Source organism: Corvus moneduloides, chromosome 1 (genome assembly GCF_009650955.1).
Source record: "Corvus moneduloides isolate bCorMon1 chromosome 1, bCorMon1.pri, whole genome shotgun sequence".
NCBI lineage: Eukaryota > Metazoa > Chordata > Aves > Passeriformes > Corvidae > Corvus > Corvus moneduloides.
In genome coordinates, this window is record NC_045476.1 from 54,284,911 (window position 1) to 54,300,937 (window position 16,027).

At 43.2% G+C, this 16,027-nt stretch overlaps 1 protein-coding gene across 3 annotated transcripts in view; it reads right to left on the reverse strand.

Moving 5' to 3' along the window:
- ITGB8 (integrin subunit beta 8) overlaps window positions 1-14,207 on the reverse strand; it is a 49,048-nt gene extending 34,841 nt beyond the window's left edge. The window contains exon 1 of one of the 3 annotated variants that reach the window (XM_032110083.1): window positions 13,960-14,207. In XM_032110083.1, the coding sequence (XP_031965974.1) occupies window positions 13,960-14,089 (130 nt within the window). In that variant the 5' untranslated portion in view covers window positions 14,090-14,207. The remainder of the gene's footprint in view (window positions 1-13,959) is intronic. The other 2 variants (XM_032110068.1, XM_032110058.1) reach the window with 2 other exon arrangements.
- Window positions 14,208-16,027: the final 1,820 nt, after the last annotated feature.

The window sequence follows — 16,027 nt, forward strand, 5'->3', positions numbered from 1 at the left end:
ATACCTTTTTTTAAAAATGTTTATTTTGCTAAGATAAGATCCTGTATTATATAAACAGCTAGTTTTCATTAGGTCACTTAGAACGACGGCTGATCCAAGGAATTAATCACAGTTTGCACATTACTAGTATCAACAACACATATACCATTATCAGTATTAACAAGCCTAGTGCAGCACAATTGCAGCCTTAAACTGATAATGTGTAGATTAGTGGCAATTTAAATAATTTCAAAGGTCAGACCTATATTTCTATTTCATATCAACTGCTGCTGCTGATTTTTGCCATGAAGGCAATGTGAGAAAAAAAAAAACATAAATGAAAGGGAGAGACATAGGTATGATATACACAGTAAGCTGAAAAGCAGCCCAGGAAGGTGCTGGAATGTAGGGAAAACTGATTAAGGGTGGGAGAGGTTGGTAGTGATAAATAAAGGAGGAGTTGCTAAGGAGAGAGAAAAGAACAAGACAAAATCCAAAAGGTTTTTGTTTAGTTTTTTGTTATAAAAACAAACACAGCAAGTTTTACTTGGATGTGAAATGAGAGCAAGCTCATTCAGCACTGACACAATAAAACATTTTTGCATTTATAAGAAGATAGCAACTGCACTTTATATTCTGCAGTCTGAAAGAGCAGAGCTGGAGGCCATAGAAAATGTTACCACATACTGCAGGAGAGGGAAAAAAGTATGAAGATTTCAGGTAGGTATTGACATTCACAGGGTTGTAGACCTTGCCACAGATCCCTTTCTAGACAGTATTCATAAAGTGCAAAGACTCAGAATGAAAAGCTGTTGAAGGACTAAAAATAAAAGGAATGTAATTGTTCTTGGCACACAAACAGCCCTCCCATCTTCATCTGGGTATCAAAGACAGCAGAGATAAAAGGCATTATAAGAAAAAGAGAGTAAAGTGATAGATTCAGTGAAAGTGTCAAAGGACAAGGAAAAATATAAGTTGCTGATCTGCAGCACAATAGTGGTTTTAAGACCACCATGGAGAAAAATAGGGAGAAAATTACATGAACTTTCAAGTTAATATCCATTGTAAGAGACAGAGCTGTTCTGATAAGAATAAACAGTTGACATGAAAAAATGAGAAATCTGTGTTTCTAGCTATTGAGATAAGGAATAAGGAACATTAATTCCTCGTCATTGCAATCAGTAAACCAAGTAAGACAAATAATAAGTATGCTCTAATTAATTTCCTGCAATAATATCTGAGACTCCTTTCTTAAGACATATAATCTGCAAAACACGTACTTTAATTTAAATGCCACTGACCACATAACAAAACATTAACACCTTTTTGTAATATGCACTTGCTAAAAAAACCAACAGTATGTGTCTATGTGCCATTTTCCAGACACATCGGAAAACTGACTGAAAAATAACTGTCCCAATTTTTTTCTGTATGGTTAGTTTTTTGAATCTATTGAAACTTGATTTAGTTTATTAATACAGCCTATCTAGTAAAATATAGGGGTGTCTGTGTGCCTTTGTAAACTTCTAAGACAGAAGTTTACAAAGAAAGACTTCTAAACTTTGTAAACTTTCTAAGAAAAAAAGATCTTAAAATCTAGTGTCAGTGTGATCATGGCAGATAAAAAGGTTTAACAAATGAATATACAGTACTGCTGGATGCAAATCTCTTTGCTGATAACTCTCCAGTCTCAAGAGCTCCATTTCCACAACATGAAGTCACAGACTGGCGATAGACAAGCTTGGTACCATTGGAGCAAAAAGCTGAAATTTTTTTTAATAAAGAGAAACTTGAAAAAGTTGAATTAATTCCTTTATTTATTATTCTGTCTACATCACTACTCTGGTTCCCAAGTACATAGTCCGTTATAACAGTTACATTTATGGACATGCTTTCATTCATTAAATATTTATTATTTAGTTGTAAGCCTACCGTAAAACCATAACTGTTTAAGTATAAACTTTTCAGTTGCTTAAAAAAAATCATGGTAAAGCAAGAAACATTTTTTTATGAGTTGGCTCAAAAAAGAACTGAGATTTTTCCTGCCACTTCACCAAAAACAGAGTCCAGACAAGACTGAGTTACTGTTCAGCCAAAGCTAAGGGCTAGTTTCTACTGGCTTAGCTATAACTGATGTATGCCAAAAGGTATTTTTGACAAGGGCCAAATTCTCTGCTGGGAACTGCACAGGCATATGCATATAATAAAAAGTGAGTGCATCAGGTTAAACTACACTTTTCCAGCCTACTCCACAAAATTACAGCCGTGCTCCAACAACTGTAGCTATTTACAGTGATCACAGGTGTGGCAAGCCTAAACTCTCTGCAACAAGAGGGATCAAGACAAGGCAAACATCATATATGTTATAATTATATCCTGCCTCCTTATTATGAAAGTAACTTTATCACAATCAGGGTATTTATCTCAGAGATGAAAAAACAATAATGCACTCTGGAGTCTGAGAGAGGATGTTAAACAGGTTTTCAAACAGGCAGCACTTTGTTCAAGTACAGCCAAGAATTCGGATTTGTATCACCTTCACTGTTGGTACACGCTTGTGCTGGCTTTGGAGGGTGTACCATTTGCTTTCTTAAAAGAGAAAGCCAAAATATAGCTAGAAGCTTATACTCCCTGATCATGGCCCTCAGACTGGTGAACACTCATCAAGGCAAGAAGATGGGAAATTATCCAGCCTCTACAGAGCTGCTTTTCCTTCAGTTGTGCATCTAATCTTGTTCTAGGGCAGCAATCAGCCAGGCTATCCCTCTGCACAGATAATGAACGAGGCCCTCAGTAACTCATGTATAGCATCATTTATGAGGAAAGCTGCAGCTTTTATGCAACGTACTGCAGTTACCTTCACCCTTCTGTCTTCAGAACAAAGCAACATGACCCTGTAGAGGGAACAGACAGTGTCTGTCCCACCTAACACATGGTTTCCTGATTCACTTTGGCTGAGTGAGAAGGTACAATGAAAAGCATTATAAAAATGATACAGGGGAGGGATTATTTTTCCATAATTATTGTGTCGGACATTGACTTGCTCAGATTACAGGAAAAAAATGAGTGCCTGTGCTTTAACTGCCAATCCTAAAACCTAATCCTGGAATTAGGGATTTTTCCCCCCTTTTTTTTTTTTTTCCCAAACAAAAAATAATTCTCTCTGCCTTTTGTGTCATGCTTAAAAAAACCACTATGTTACCACCAGATTTTCCAAGAAGATTACAAGGTATGCCTCAAAATCAGCTTTAAGAGGTACTCAGCCTTGCCCAGGAAAGGAGATTTCAGCTTGAACACTATACACTTTTTATGCTTTATAATGAAATCTTAAGATTACTTGAGAAGAATACCAAACAACTTTTCTTTCCTCTCTCTTTTTTTCTATTACATATGGGATTTGTTAATTTGTTTCACTTCTCCATTACTGGTTGGGCACTTAGTTTCACAATTCAGACAGAAAGAAACTAAGCCACACACTGATTTTAAAATGTTTTTTACCAGCAACAGAAGAAGCAGTAAACTAAAACTCTGCATGGCAGAGACGTGTTTCTGCTAAGAAAATAAAGGCGTGTAAAAGAAAGGTACAAAACATGATTGGCACTGTTAAATTCTGAGCCCTCAAAAAATACTTCTGTAAACCTGGCAAATGAGTAAAAACACCTTTCCATTGACACAAACAAGCAAAAGAAAAAACCCAAACCAAACTAATCAACTGTTAGTGTTCCTAAAAAGAAAAATGGAGTATAGTAGAAGAGATAAACCATAATGTGGTTACAGAGATGGTAAGAGGTAGAAGCGAGACATGAATAAGAAGTCTTTGCACATCTAAATAAATGCAGTGAAAAGAATCACTAGTGAACAAGTCCTGATAACTGATAGGGGCTTTCCATTCATAACTCTGCCAACATACCTGTCCTGAGAGTTTTGGGGTTCCCAAATTAATCTGCATTACGGTATGAACACAGTATCTTTTGAACATGAGGGTCTTTAGTGAGAGCTACACAGGTGATTTAAAAAGCCATTAAAATGCAAAGCAATACAGTAGCCTGCCTTGCCTGAGTTTGTGTCTTTGTAAAACATGCAAGAAAAAACACCAAGGTCTTCCTTTTTTTGCACATTGCGCAAGGTCTGAGTGACGCCACTGGAGAGAGCTGACGCTGGATTCAGCCGAACAGTGCAAAGACAAAAGGGGAGGACACCTCTGTCAACACAATATTAGGAAAGCCCTGGCAGAAAACAAGAGTCATAGATGATGCAGGAGGATAGAAAATGAGTAAGTCTGCTCTGTAGTGGCATGTGGACATGGAGTTCCCAAGAAGTGTATGGACACTTCTGTAATTAGAGAACGATATTGATACTAAGCTTTGAGCAAATTATGTGAGGTTCAATAAGGGGGAGTGCCAGGTTCAGCATTTCAGTCAGAGCAACCCCATGTGATGCTATACAGGCTGGGGGCAGAAGGGATGGAAAGCTGCTAGCAGAAAAGACATTGAGGTTCTGTAGTGTGTCCAGAGAAGGGCAATGGAGCTGGGGAAGGGTCTGGAGCACAATTCTTATGAGGAGCAGCTGAGGGAGCTGGGGTTGTTTCTACAGAAAAAGAGGCTCGAGGCGGGCCTTATCACGCTCTACAGTTACCTGAAAAGGATGTTGCAGCGAGGTGGGGGTAGGCCTCTTCTCCCAGCTAACAAGCAATAAGACAAAAGGAAATGACCTCAAGTTGTGCCAGGGAAGGTTTAGACAGGTATCAGGAAAAATGTCTTCACTGAAAAGGCTGTCAAGCCTTGGAACAGGCTGCCCAGGGAAATGGAGGAGTCATCATCCCTAGAAGTATTTAAAAGATATGTAGATGTGGTGCTTAGGAACATGTTTCAGTGGTGGGCTTGTGCTGGGTTAATAGTTGGACTAGAGGATCTTAAGGGTCTTTGCCAGCCTAAATGATTCTATGATTCAAGGAGATACTCCTGACACTCTCTGAGTGTCTTACCCTCATCTCTCTGAAAAGTTCCAACATTTACATGAAGGTTGCACATCATTCAAGATGAAGACTTGGGGAACATAGGCCTCAGACAGATGCATAGCAACCCAGGTTTTTAATGTATATATATCAATTTCAAAGATTTATTTTTATTTATTTTCTCAGAAGGATGTATATAACAGCATTTTAGAAAAGGTACTACCCAAAGTAGCTACTGGTATCACAGTTAGGTCTCACAAACACAATGTTCAAACCACAGCCTCAGACATGGCCTTGACTATGAGAGACAGAGCTATCAACTACTCCAGTCTGACTTTGTTCCTAAGCCACAATACAGAATGAAAACAAGCAATGCAACCTTGAAATTTTCACAACACAATTTTTGTTTCTTGGCCAACTTTACTTGTAGCCTCTCCTTTCTATGAAACTTCCTGCTTTTCTGGGAGATAGTTACATTTTGTTGATGCAATTCATGCCTGCAAACAATGAGTCAAAGACTACTTGGCTTCAGAAACTAACCTATCCTGTCTCTTGCAAATAAAAACATACAGGAAAATTTACTAGGATTATATCATTAAAAGATACTCATTTCCCACAGTCATAAAAGCTAATGCTTTTATGGCACAGGTTTGATGGTCCTGTTTGCACAGCTTTACACCAATAAAAATGCAAAGCATGTGAAACCAGAGGGCTTTTTTTTTTTTTTATTAAATCCCTTGATTTCAAGGAAACTTCAAGATGTGTGGAGTTAATTCTGTTTCCTAGGATGGAACACGGTCATAGGAATCATTGTACTCCAGTCATTTACAGCTGCTAGAAGCTCCCTTGGAGTTGACCAGCTTGAATACAGTAATGCTGCTCGAGCAAAGTCTGGAATGGCTACTGCCATACATCACTGCTAATTTAATTTCTTGTGTATTAGTAAGCACTGCTAGCAAGTAGCAAGCACTGCTAGCAAGTAGCAAGCACATCAACAGCCCTGAATGGTTGGTATGTTCCTGTGCATTCTATAAAGTCTTACCTAATTAGGAGGTCATAATGGTTATAAAGGTAGATAAAAATGACTATTTTTTGCCTGCTTAAGAAGTTCAACTTTGAATAAAAGACAAGCCCAAGCTTTATCTCCCACCATCTTCTACAGCTCTACCTCCTCAAGCCAGGCTTCCAACACCCAATTGTTTCTCTAACATACCTTTTTATTGTATATCTAATCATCACCAAGTTGTTGCTTTCTGCCCTACAGGAGCATGACCTCTCCCTGGCACTGTGTCTTCATTCACAAACCCAGCAGCAGCGCAGAGGATGGGCAACTGCTGAGAATAGCTCAGAGCTATTTCTTCCCACACAGTGTCACCAAAGACAACCTGAAAGATTCTTTGTCCATAGCAATGCAAACAGCTTACTTCACTCTCTTTTATCTGCATATATGGTGGTTTGGAACAAACCTACTCTGCATTTTAGACCGTAATTCCAAAAGCTGACAACCTAGTGGAAAACGTCCCTCAGTTCTGAATACAAAATGATAAACTGAATTGTGCTTCTACAGAACATTTTCCTGAAACAAACCAAAAACCCCAAACCAAAAGCTGTGCACATGGGTATTAGGGAGACATGTCAGAGTTAAAACAAAACACTGAACGCATAATACGTAGTTTACACTCACAATGAGAAAACCTCAAGAATATTAAATAAAAGCTAAGACTTCAGAGAGGTATCAGAGAGGATAACCACCACTCCTTAAGGACTTGTAGGTAGTCCACAAGATTGGGAGGAGCATTTATTCAAGAGGGCTATTTAAAAAAATGTTACTGTTTTCTACAATACCAAGTCTCTAGTATTTGTTATTTCAGTAATTTGCTTCTCAATAGGGTTTTCAATCTCCAAAGATGGTTATTTGCCCTAAGACAAATTGGTAAAAACTTTCTGGTATTTTTTCATAATTAAAAACCGCAAAACCCAACCCACCTGTCTAGGAACAGACACTGGCCAACCTTTATTTTAGGTTTAGCCTGTTAAATTTTTATAATTTGGGGACAAAGATTACACAAAACATGACTGTGGGCTATAAAATATGCAGACTCCCATACTAGCTATAACTACAGGTGCACACAGACTGAATGCAAGCTTCTGCTTGTGTTCCTTCAAGGAAGTATTCACATATGTGTATGGTCTCCAGGTGCAGCTTAAATGCTCTCTAAGGGACAGACTTCAAACACACAAATTCTAGGTTTTAAACAGGTAGTGGTTTATTTAATGCTCTGAAGTACTGCCACAACATTTTTAATAGCAAAATGCACTCCAACAGCTTTGCTTAGATTGGAAGAGCCTGCTTGCTGATGTCATTAGTTTTATTTAGCAATTTTGTGCCATTTGTGCCAGTGTGTAAGTTGTTCCAAGTTTTCTTATTTCCTGGTAGTCTTGTTTGAACAAAAAGATGGGAACTTGGTCGTTTCTAGGAAGAAGCTCCCATCTGAGAGAAGCAAGTTGTTCTCAGCACAGTACTAACCCCTTTCACCCTGCAGAGATAACATGGAAATAAATCGTATTCTCAAGTAGAGAACAAACAGTATTCACTTAGCCTAATTTTCTTGAACATTGAGAAGGAACAGAATTTATTTTGGAAAGGACAGTTACTGGTTTAATCAGACTTGAACTACTTTCGTGATGCCACCATACATCACGCAGCTGTATTCGTAACACGGCTACAACTGAAAAATACCAAAAATACTTAAGTCTTCAAGATCTGAACCCAGTGAAATACTGCTGCTATCGACCTAACTCCCAAGACAGTGGGTAGAGAAGAGGCTTGAAGTAAAATAAAAATCAAACATCCAGGAACATCATTCCACCTGCCTGACACTACAGAAATTTCCTCCTCCAATAATCATAGTTAAAATCTTTGTCTCAGTATCTTTTGATGACCATAAATACTTCAGACTCTTTATTATTGTCACCATGAGTAAATACCAAGAAGTCACCACAGGCATATGACAATGAAGTCATGGGAAGCAGAGAAACATATAAAGAAAAAAGTCAATTATGAGCTTTGCAAAGTTTTCAATTTAGGCCAATTTAGCCTCAGCTAGAAGTTGCTTTTTTGGCAGCTTTCTAATGCTGTAAATTCCGATCATCCTGAAACACTTACATTTTGCTCAAGGGGTTATTCTTGTTCTGCCACCAGAACAAGGGGGAATCCTGAATGGCTGGCAAGAAGCTTACTTTTCTTCTTGGAGGAAGGTTCCATTACAGCGTACAGTGAACTAATTCATTAGAGCCCCACTTCCTTCCCAGAAGTTAAACTAAATAGCCCAAGTCCATTTATGTAAACTGCCAAAAGAAAAAAAAAATTAATAAAGTTCAAGTACTTAGAAAGGAATAACAGACCATATCCTACTTTGTCCATCAAAAATTATGTTTGCTTAAGCAGATGAGAAAGAATTATTACATCTTTCCACTGGTTAGACAGAAATCAGAAATTAGTAGTGGAGATACAGGAACTTTGAAAACAAGATTTTGCTGAAAAGGACAACACAAGTAGAATGAGAAGCACCAAGGCCTAAATAATTTTATTTAAAAAAAAACACAGAAAGTTTATTAACACAAGGCAACCAATATTCTTCTCCAGCTTTCTGTTTTCAGTACATTCATCATGAGAAGCCAAATTTAAACCAAGATGTCTGGATAACCAGTTACAGTAAAAGCACTGAATAGTTCACATACATAAATTTCGAAAATATAACATATGACTTTAGTGCCATTAATATAGTTTAAGAATACTGACAAGCTTTAAAGCTCAGGGTACCAAGCTATTCCACTTGTCCTTCTTATCCTGACAGAACTATTAAATCCCAATCACTGCCTAACATACACCTATCCTGATCTAAAAAAGTATAGTTTTTCTAAGGGTGTTTTTTAAAATGTACATTGTTGAAAAAAAAATCATGTAGGTAATGCAGTTTTAACTTGTACATTAAGGTTAATATTTCTTACATCAGATATATTCATAGAATCAAGGACAGAATCAGAGTCATTTAGGTTGGAAAAGACTACTAAAATCACATAGACCAGCATTTAACGCAATACTGCCAAGTCCACCACTAATCCTCTACATTGATACATATATATATAAATACACACATTAAAAGCTTGAGTTTATATGCACCTGTCTGAGGCTTCTGCTCTTCAAGTTTTTGTCCTGAGTGATTCCACCCTCATGTAAGTGGTGGAACTTTTCAGAGATGAGGCTAAAACACATGTAGGCTCAGGAGTACCTCCTTGAATCATAGAATCATTTAGGCTGGAAAAGACCCTTAAAATCCTCTAGTTCAACTGTTAACCTAGCACAAGTCCACCACTAAAACATGTTCTTAAGCATCACATCTATGTGTCTTTTAAATACCTCCAGGGATGATGACTCCTCCATTTCCCTGGGCAGCCTGTTCCAAGGCTTGACAAACCTTTCAGTGAAGAAATTTTTCCTGATCTCCAATCTAATCCTTCCCTGGCACAACTTGAGGCTATTTCCTCTCATGCTACAATTTGTTACTTGGGAGAAGACACCCAGAAATGTGAGGTCCCTGGTTTCTAAGTAAGAACTTACAAAAATAATGATGACTCTGACTTTCTGAAAAAGTCTTGATATATATCAGCAGCCCATGCCAATTTGCACAATTTGTAAATAAAATATCTTTGTTTTTTCTTCTCCTACTGTAGATTAGTAATTAGTTCAAATTGTCCCAAACTCAAGACACAACATGGACAAGTCATCACGAATTCTTCATAGGGATTTGAAAAATATTACCAGCATTTATGTACTCTGTAAAGGGAGATTATAATCTGACATTTAATGTCCGCTTGTTGAACATACAACCACATGGGGGTCATTTAACGAAGATTTTCTTTAGCTTTCATGAAATTCACATTCTGACATCTTTCTGATGGTCTGGGGAAGTAAATTAAACTTAGACTGTATTTTAATGGAGAATCAATTTTATTCACTCAGGCCTCTTGACTAATGGGGTATAATTATTTGCTTTCTCAGTTGTTGCAGTCCTTGAAAGTTTAAGGGCCAGAAAAGAGTCAGGTGCCTCTCCAAACTGTAGAGTATTTCTGCTGCATGCAATCTTCAGACTGCCTTGACAACTTTCCTCAGCAACAGCATGTTCAAAATGACAGAGACAACCTTCCCAGAGCATCAGGAGTATAGTTACTGCTCTTCTAGTTCATACACTGCCCCTCTCCTCTCTTTTCCCAGTCTCATCTCAAAACATCTGTAGCATGAAAATATTGTAAATACTACACATGCAACTACCAGTTTCATTCAATCTGTAAAAACCATAGAATAAAAATACCCTTACCATATAAGCCCCCGAAGAGAAATGAAATTGCAACAAATTATGAGAAGTGTACAATTTGCAAGCAAATATGGGCAAATTATTGGCATAATACGCTTCTTGAACAATGCACACATAAACAAACCTCCCCCTCACTATTCCTCAGAACTGCAACCTACAGCCCTCTCAAACTCCCAGGTTGTTTTTCCCAAAGGCTGGTTCCCAAAGGTTCCCGAAAGGTTGGCTTTACCAAAGATGGTCCATTACCCTTAGGGAGCATATCACCCACGCAGACTCAGGAAATTAAAAATGGGTTTTCTCTTCTTGTTGGATTGTTTTAAGACTCAGGAAAAGCAGAACTGGCTCAGTGTTGAGTATTCCATACAACTCAGCTTCTTCCACTGAGTCTCAAAAGAAAATGGGCTGCATGGGCACACAACAGAATCAACAGACAAACACCAATTAAAGCCATCATGATGTATCTTTTATTTCAGACCTTTTTGTGTGCGTGCATGTGTGCCACAGGACATTTCCTGACCACCTCTTTTCAAAAACTGTTCTTCCACGGGTGGTTGAATAGCTTTTCTTATTCCTTTGAGAAGTAACACAGTAATGGTTTATGAAACTTTCTTACTAGGGGGAACACACACAGAAATCTGATGTGACAAGAACGGTGAAGCACCAAAGACCTTGACGGGAGAAAATTAATGAAACAAAAGTCATGCTATTGGCATAAATCAATTAACAACTGACCCTTTCATGATCACAGATCCCCCACTTTCCCCAGTGGTCTTGCCAATTGACACACTCAAGAAGACTGAATGTACCAACTTTTAAAGTTGGTATTTAAAGAGATCTGTCAATCTCAACTACCTAAGAGAACTGTTCTGCGTGACTGTTCTCTAAATCAGAGATAAAGATTTTCATGCCATCCCATCCCTATTTGCACATCACAAGTACACTCTGTTTACTTGAGCTTCATACAGGAATAATTCCACAGATATTTTGGAAAGCACCAAATACCTTAGTTTTCAGATTTTAATATTAATTATAACTGGTTTTGGGACACTGCTAAGGTTTGAATCAATATCCTCTGTTAACCCTGACCAATCAGTCATTCTTCAGTATTTAAGCCCCACATAACCCATGTGCTTATACAGCAGATAAAAAATAAATTTCAACAGTCAGTTTCTGAACACGGCAAGGGAACTGACTGTCTTCACTGAAGTGAGCACTTACACAACTGGTTAGCACAATGCATACACACTGCTGTAGAATCCAGCTTTTATTCAATTCACTGGTTTACATCTTTAGGAGTTTGTCAGGTTTCAAAGTTCAAACATAAATGTAGGGATCTGTAGAAATCCCTACAGAACTAGCTTGATTCTTATGTCAGGTATTTGTTATAGTTGGCTTACTGAACTGCAAATTTCCTTTTGGTGAGACTTACTGAACAAGGGACTCTTTGTAGAAGGCAGCAACACTACCCTTTTTATCTGAGCTTACAGAACCTGTAATTTGGGAATTGCAAATTTACAGCATTGTGAGATTTCCTTTTGCGTTCCTTGTAACTTCAAACACTGGGCCAAATTCTACCTTTACTTATCCCCAAGCAGTGACTCACCCCTCAAACTGCAGTTTGCAGAACAAATACCTCAGGTAGTATCAAGCTGTCCATTTTTCGATTAGAAGAGCCACAAATGGTCCAGGAAGAATTAAATAAATTTGAGTTCCTTGTACATTTCATATTAATTCCAGTCTCTTTTAGAACTGAAGATTCAATGCAACAGATATGCAGGTTCTGCCAACTCTGCACATAAAAAAACTGAACTTGCTGATGGCACGGGAACAGCGCAATGCTTTTCTCCATGCCCAGCACTGCCGATGTAGAAGCAAAGAGGAGTGGCTGCTTGAACAAAGCCATGCTGCCAAATATCTGTACATGGAGCTGCTGCCCAGTCTCTCTCGAAGCAGCCTGCAGACATTCAAAGAATCCAGGTGGTGCTGCACCGGCTATCACAACCAAATGTAAAAATCACAAACAACACTAATAATAACAAAAAATTTTACGTGTTCATTCACAGAAAAACAAAACACTCTTCTTGCTTCAACTGTGACTGGAGCCTGTAAAGTGATTATGTATGAAGGAAAGAATTCAGTGTGCCTTTCAGCTTTCATGAATTAGCAGAGGTTTCAAAAGAAAAGGAAAAAAAACAAGGTCTATCTGAGTTACAGTCTGCCCAATCTGAGAGCTGTTGTCACAATAAACACATAACCCATGACGCATTGCCCATATATATTTTCACTATCAAGCACAACAAAGACAGCAAGCATCCTTTGGCACAAAAGCCCTCCTGTGGCATAACCTCCCCCCTGTGGCATTCTGTTCTGATGCATTATTTGCACTAGTGTGTACCCAGGAACTACACTCATGAGCAAGCACAACACTGCATTCAGGCACAGAACCACCCTCTTCATAAAGTTTCAATTAGCCTTTCAACTCAATAGCACTGCATAAAAAAGAATCTGGGATACTACACACAAGATGGCATGTTTCATAAGAAATTTAATAATATATTTTATTTTTCCTATTGACATTTAGTTTGGTTCTGAATTCAAAATATGAAGCCAAAAAAGCAAAATAAATTATCTTATGAAAGTTAACAAATTATTCCATTGTTTTTAATAGCACTGGGCAAATCCTACTGAATTAGGCATGAATTTGTCATATATGCAATAAAGAAGTTAAGACTAATACATTGTTCCCATTGTAAATCTTAGTTTTAGAAGTTACATGTTAACATTTTAAATCAACTCCAGGCTTAAGCTTGGAAATGCCAATTATTCCACAAGCAGAAAAAACTACAGAAAGATGACTGACAACCTGATCTACTTTGACCACTGCTAGCCAAATAAGATCCTTTATGAAATAATTGACTAACCTGCTTGCTATGTCAACTGCTGTACTATCTAAGGTACTTTTGCACAAACTCCTCTCACCCTGCATACATTAAAACTGATGCCCGGGGCTTTGGGAAGCTATTCCACAACGCGAAGGGTTACCCACATTTACCAGAGCCTTTTTCACCCGGGGACCGTAGCTCCCGGGGAACTGTCAACATGCACGTTATCCCACGGTAAACAGAAGACAATCTTCTCGTAGTTCTATCCCTGTTTAACCCTGCCACTACATGCCATATAAACGACGTAAACCAGAGTGTTACCATCGCCAAGAACTGTCCATCCCTTGGAACCCCCGGGCGGGTCCTCTTCATGGAGCGTTGCAGAGGGTGCACTTCAGGACCCGCAGCACCCTGGCGTGCGATACTCCCGTGGGCTTCCCGGGAGCTACCACGGCTCCCTAAAGGCGGGACGGCCCCCGGGGTGGACAGTTAAATCACGGGCTGGCACTGGCGGTGTGAGCTTTGGGCAGGGGCCGGCCGCTCCTGCCCGGCTCTCCCTGCAGGTACCGTCCGCCCGCCAGCTCGGCCCGTCCGGCCGGCGTGTGCCGGTGGCGCCGGGCGGCCCCAGCTGTCAGCGCTGTGTCCCAAGGCAGCCGCCGGGCCCGGGCAAGCCCCCCGCGCACGCACGGCCCCCGCGCCAGAACCGAACCCAGCCACAACCCCAACCAGCCGGGGCACGGCGAGCAGCCCCGAGCGCTCGGAGACTTACAGCGCTGGCAGAGTCCCGGCACGGCCGCCAGCAGCCGGGCCGCCCCGAGGAAGGCTCCGGGGCCGCGCTGGCACCTGGGCACGGAGACGATCCCCGCGGTGAGGCACGCCAGCAGCGGCACCCACATCATGCGCCGCTGCCGGCACCGCTCCCGCTCCCTCGCCCTCTTCTCGGGGCCGTGTCTCTGTGCCTCGGCGCGCTCAGTCCCGGCCCCTGCGGGGGCGGCGGCGGCGGCGGGGCCGGGGGAGGGGCGGCGGCGGGCTCGGCACAGGTAGGGCGCTCGGCGGGGCGGGCGGGGGCCGCCGCATCTCGGGGGCAGCGCCTGCCGCGCCCCCGCGCCCCGCCAGGGCCGGCCCCCCCCGGCAGCGGCGGGGCCCCGGCCGAGCGCGCAGCTTGGCTCGCTCCATCCGCCTCTAGCCCGGCGCGCCAGGGGCGCCTCGCCGCCCGCCCTGCCCGGGGGGCGCGGGAAGGCTCCTGGCACGGCGCAGGGAGCGGTGGCGGCGGCTCCGCACTTCCCTCGGGCGAAGAGGGCGGCTGCCGGGGGGGGCGGGGACAGCCGCCCCCTGCCCGCCCCCGCCGGGGCCAGGTGGGCGCTGCCCGCCGCCGTCCCGAGCCGCCGGCGGGGCCGTCTCTCCGCGCCGCCGGGACGGGGTTTGCCGAGGACGGGGAGGGGAGGACAGGCAGGGGACCGCGGCCGGCGGCGCTGCGCGGAGCTGTCCGGCCCCACTACGGAGGGTGCGCGCCGGGCCCGCGGGTCCCCGTGGGTTGCCAGGAGACGGCAGCGGGGCAGGTTCCGCGGGCGGGAGTGCGGGGGCGGGCCCGGCGGTGAAGTCACTGCGCCCGCCCGCGCCTTTGTTCGGCGGCGGCTGCGGGTCGCGGCTCCCGGAGCTCGGCACGGCCGCTGCCCCGGGCGGGGAGACGGGCGAAGGCCGCGGGCAGGGCGCTTCGCCGTCAGCCCCCGGCGCACCTCGCCGGCCGCTTCGGCCCCGTGGCAGCCGCCCCACCCTGCCCCGCCGGTGGGGCCGGCCCTCGCTCCGTGTGACCCCGCCGCCGTCACCACTTCTGCACCCCGCGGCGCTGCCCCCCGGCCCCAGGAACGCCACCGTTTCCCCCCGGGGGCGTCCCGCTGGCAGCAGCGCGCCGGCCCCTGGTGCGGGCCGGCAAAACGCCCCTTGTCACTTCATGTCACCTAAAAAAACACCTCCTCTCTTTTACCGCCCTCCCCGAATGATTTCTGCCCGGAGTTTCCACCCCTCCGGGCGCAGTGGGAGTAACGCAAAGGTTAACCGTGTCCGGAAAGTACCGCGCCGTGCGGGCCAGGAAAGCCCCGCTGGGCCAAGGTGCGACCTTCGGCCGCCGCCCCTCCCCGCCCGGCCCGGCCCGGCCCGGCTCCGCTCCCCGGCCGTCCTGCAGCTCGTGCTCCTCTAGAGGGCTCCGCTCCCCGGGGAGGCTGTAGGTGGAGCGTTTTGTCGGCAGGTAAAACCCACCTGGGCTCCTCGCCCTGTCACACGCCGGTGGCCGGGCCCCCGCCCGGCTGCGTTACGGGGTAGGTGTGCCGACCTCGTGTCTCTGATGGCCCGTCCTGTGGCATCCCTTCATTTCTGATACCAGCAACAGGTGTCGGTGCACGCAGGATCCTAGAAGGATCTCTATGCCTCATCCAAGTCTGCCTATGCAGGGTACAAGGTTAATAAATCCTGCAAGTGCAGCCAATGTGAATAATGTGCTGTTTCACTGTCTTTACGAATGAAGGGCTGCAGAAGGCTTTTCAGATCCTGTGCTAAGCCTTGAAGAGCTATGGATGGTTTAGTATCTGAATGTCAAATGTCAGAAACTGAACGCGGTGGGTTTGTTCAAGAGTGCTGAGGAAGAGTTGGCAGTGAAGCAATCCTGTGGTCCCACTCTTGGGAGTTTTTAGATGATGTATCTTTTTTTTTTTTTTTTTTTTGCTTCATTTTGGAAAAATCCCCTGTTTCAGACATCTGACTATCATTCCTTGAGTGGTCACAGCCCAAATGGGGATATAGGATGTGAGAAAGCCGTATGCAATGACAGTCAGAAAGAAGTG